This window comes from Poecilia latipinna, unplaced genomic scaffold (genome assembly GCF_001443285.1).
Source record: "Poecilia latipinna isolate Pla-1442-1.1 unplaced genomic scaffold, P_latipinna-1.0 Scaffold2770, whole genome shotgun sequence".
NCBI lineage: Eukaryota > Metazoa > Chordata > Actinopteri > Cyprinodontiformes > Poeciliidae > Poecilia > Poecilia latipinna.
This window is the reverse complement of record NW_015115386.1, coordinates 47,780-51,482: the sequence shown is the minus strand read 5'-3', so window position 1 is coordinate 51,482 and position 3,703 is coordinate 47,780. Positions and strand designations below refer to the sequence as shown.

The window sequence follows — 3,703 nt, the reverse complement described above, 5'->3', positions numbered from 1 at the left end:
GTACCAGAACCTCTTTGCTCTGTAAGTCCCACCCTTGTTGTGTGGCAGAATCAGAGGGTTCTGTTGAAGGTCCAGAACTTTCTGATTAGTTCTGAACTCGTTGGGATCCGGAAAAGTAACCCATAAGGTTCTGAGAACCGGGCCCAACACGCCTCAGCGTGAACGGAGGACGGATGAGGTCAGAGCTGGAGGTGCTCCCTGATTGGTGGAACCTAACTGTCATAATAATAATGAGCAGCAGGAGGCGCTGGTTCCCCAACAGAGTTTTATTAAACCTGTTTGACAGACAGGATGTAAAAAAGTAGCAGCTGCTCAGTACACCTGGATAAGCCCCGCCCACTCCGCTACAGGCCACACCCCATTTTCTATCACGTTGCTAGGCGACGACTTCCAGTCCCAGCTCTTCACGGGGACGCTCCAGGTGCCGCCGTAGTTCGCCATCACGTAGTCCAGCGTTTCACATGGAACTCGAACTTTGACCTCTAGGAGCTCTGCCCAGCACAGGGAGAATGAAGGGAAGACATACCTGGAGAAGAAAAAGAAATATTATTCACATTCAGGCAAACAAGACCAGAGAAGAAGAAGATGGCGGACGGCAGAGAGAGCTGCGCCACCAGGGGGCGCCACCCCTGGTGAATATGAACTACTGCTGACATGATTAATCTCTGCTTAGTAAATGGATCAGAACCACAGGCTTTTAAGGTAGCTGTAGTTAAACCTTCACATACATCACACATACTGTTCTGATTTGAGATCCTGGACCAGGTGGTTCTGGTTCTGGATCAGGCTGGTTCTGATAGATGGACATGGAGACAAACAGAAAGTAGAACTCTTACTTGAACTTCCTGCCGCTCTTTGCCTGCGTTCCTCCGTTCCACACGACGTCTCCATCTCTGTAGAAGAAGAAAATGTCCAGTTTGACGTCCTCGCCCAGAAAGGACAGCTCCAGACTGTCCTCCACCTGCCCTTCAAAATAAAAGCAGACCACTCTTCAGTCTAAACCCAACCGACCGGGTCCGACGGAGAACAGAACCAGGACCTTTCCGAACTGGTGTTTGAGCGACATCCCGGCATCGCGGAACGCCGTCGTGATTTGGGGCCGGAAGTCAGAGATGAAGATCCCGATGTCGACGTCCCGACTGTAGGAGATGACGCCGCACTGCCGGTACCATCCTGCAGGGGGCGGCAGAACCAGAGGAAAGGTGATGCGGCCAGCCCAGTGGTTCTGATGGGGGCAGGAACTGGCGTTACCTAGACAGGTGCCGCTGCTGATCCAGAACGGGATGTCCAGCCGGCCCAGGGTCTGCGCCGCTAGCCTCAGCAGTACCTTCGCTTTCCTCCGGAACTCCACCGCCGCCGCAGACGAGTCGTCTGGGTAGAGCTGCACACAGAGAGAGAGAGAGGTCACATGACTCCACACCTAGCTCACCTCAGACAAACCTACCTGCAGGAAGCTGCGGGCGTCATGGTAACGGCACTCCAGGAACCGGGCCTCCTGCCGCTGCACCAGGAAGCGGGAAATGTTACGCGGGACGCGAACGTCCAGGCCGTCTACGACTGTCAGCAGCAGCTCCGGCCTGCAGGGGGCGACACAAACGTGATGTCACATCCAGGTGACGTAACAGTAACATGACCCCCACCAGGAGGCGCTGACCTGTCGTAGGCCCCGGCGTGGCGCCCATAGTCCAGCAGCCTGAAGGGGGCAAAGGACGGGTCAGCAGTGGCCTTGAGGCGCAGGGCGCCGTGCCACAGGTAGCCCCCGCTGCGCTCGTACAGCAGCACCACCTGCAGAGAAGGACAGGTACTGCAGCAGCCCAACACCTTCCAGAACCAGAACCGGCAGCACCTGGACCCACATGGATGATGTAACCGTGGAGACGGAACAGGAAGTGCAGCGGGATCTCTTCTCCCGACAGGGTGTCCAGGCTGGCCAGTCGGGGGTCGCGACCTCTCACCTCCAGCAGCTGGAAGCCCTTCTGCTCAGCAGCCAATAGGAAGCCAGGCTGCACAGAGACGGAGGCGTTACCAGGAAGCCGTGTTCTCCAGCAGGAAGCCAGAGCCTGACGGCGGTGCACTCACGCTGAGCTGCCATTGGCTGGCCGGCAGGGCGAAGGACGTGATTGGCCGGCCGGCGCACAGGAAGCTGCAGTGCGGCTCGCGCATCGCCCGGTCCCGCTGCCGCAAAGCATCCTGGGAAAGCAGAGCAAGCGCGGCGCTGTCGGCCAGGAACAGCGGCAGCCGGAAGAACTGGGCCAGCGCCAAGAACTTCTTCAGGTTCTGCTGCAGACAGAGGAACCGGGTCAGGCTCAGTCGGAGCTGGACCGGGTGGTTGCCGGTTCTGACTCACCCATTGGACCTGGCTGGACATCACGTGACCTGCAGGGTCCAGCAGGTGGAGGCCCGGTTCCTGCAGAACACACAGAACTGTTAGTCCAGGTCTGGTTGATGATCAGTCCAGGTCTGACTGAACAGAATCCATTTGAGGGTCCAGAACCTCACTCACAGTCCTCTGGCAAAGGTTCGACTATGGTTCTGCACCAGAACCAGGAGTGACTCAGTTACAGAGCTAGGACTTCCTGCTGCCAATCCGTTTGGGTCCTTGTTCAGTAACTGGGTCAGAATTTGGGTTGTTCACTTGTTACAGTAAAGGGTTCAATTAAAATGATCTGAGCTTTGACTAGGCCATCCCAGGACTCCTCAGCCTGTCCATTTGGTTCTGCTGGTTTCTTTTGGGTCGGATTTCCAGGCCAGTTCTCAACCTGCCTCTGGTCCGTGGGCGCCCCCTAGTGGTCTGTGAGGTACTGCATGTAAACAACAGTTTATTTGGTGTGACGCTACAGCTAGCTTACCAATGATTGTGCCATAATGAATGGAAACAGTATTCATGGCAGGCTGCGGCGCAGAGCCCCTCGCTGACCAACTGCATCTTTAAGTAAATGATTTATGTCAGGGGTCCCCAAACTACGGCCTGCGGGCCGGATCCGGCTCGCCACGTCATTTGGTCCGGCCCCCTGAACAATGCTGGATCCGGCCCGCCTCCTCATACCAGAGAGCATTCAGTGTTTTTTTTTTTCATATATTGTATTTTCTGGTTTATATGTGGATTTTTCTTCAACCACCAGGGGGCTCTTGAGCAGATATGAAACTTAGTTTCCCTCAATGGAATATATACTCGTCAGTCCCAGTCACCGTTTCACTAACGGTTTTTTCCATTTGCATTCTGGGTAAAAATCTATCTAAAAGCGCGAATGTGTCGTCGTCGTCCCCCCCCAGAACAGCTAATGTTTCTGTCTCCAAAAACTAAGACCGGCCCCGACCAGAGAAAGGAACAGCTATGTGGCCCTCGCAGGAAAAAGTTTGGGGACCCCTGGTTTATGTCGTCCGTCTACTGGTGAGAGAAAGAGTTTGTTTTTCCAAAGTCTATTTTCCTTTAAATTACAAATAAACCTAAAATGTTTTTTAGAGCCTCAGCAGTGAAGGCAGAGACCGCTTTGATTTCCATCATTGGTTTGGAGACTGTTCATGCTTTTATTGTGGCAGTCTCATGTACTAACAGCGCCTCCTTCACATGAGGAGAAACAAAGACAGCGAGTCTCATGTTTTCATTTCAGGTTGTGTTGTTGCAGGATGACAGATGGGATTCAGAGAAGTCGGTGTGATAAATCAGCTTTTATATAAATACAAACTGGATTCCAGAAAAGTT

At 53.9% G+C, this 3,703-nt stretch overlaps 1 protein-coding gene across 3 annotated transcripts in view; it reads right to left on the bottom strand.

The window, feature by feature from the left end:
- Window positions 1-249: 249 nt before the first annotated feature.
- Window positions 250-3,703, bottom strand: part of fktn (fukutin) — a 7,398-nt gene continuing 3,944 nt past the window's right edge. The window contains exons 2-10 of one of the 3 annotated variants that reach the window (XM_015021383.1): window positions 2,348-2,407; window positions 2,080-2,280; window positions 1,857-2,003; window positions 1,655-1,785; window positions 1,445-1,577; window positions 1,252-1,381; window positions 1,040-1,173; window positions 837-961; window positions 250-526 (exon numbers count right to left, since the gene is read on the bottom strand). In XM_015021383.1, coding sequence (XP_014876869.1) covers window positions 313-526; window positions 837-961; window positions 1,040-1,173; window positions 1,252-1,381; window positions 1,445-1,577; window positions 1,655-1,785; window positions 1,857-2,003; window positions 2,080-2,280; window positions 2,348-2,407 — 1,275 coding nt within the window. In that variant the 3' untranslated portion in view covers window positions 250-312. Of the gene's footprint in view, window positions 527-836; window positions 967-1,039; window positions 1,174-1,251; window positions 1,382-1,444; window positions 1,578-1,654; window positions 1,786-1,856; window positions 2,004-2,079; window positions 2,281-2,347; window positions 2,408-3,703 lie in introns of all 3 variants that reach the window. The other 2 variants (XM_015021384.1, XM_015021385.1) reach the window with 2 other exon arrangements.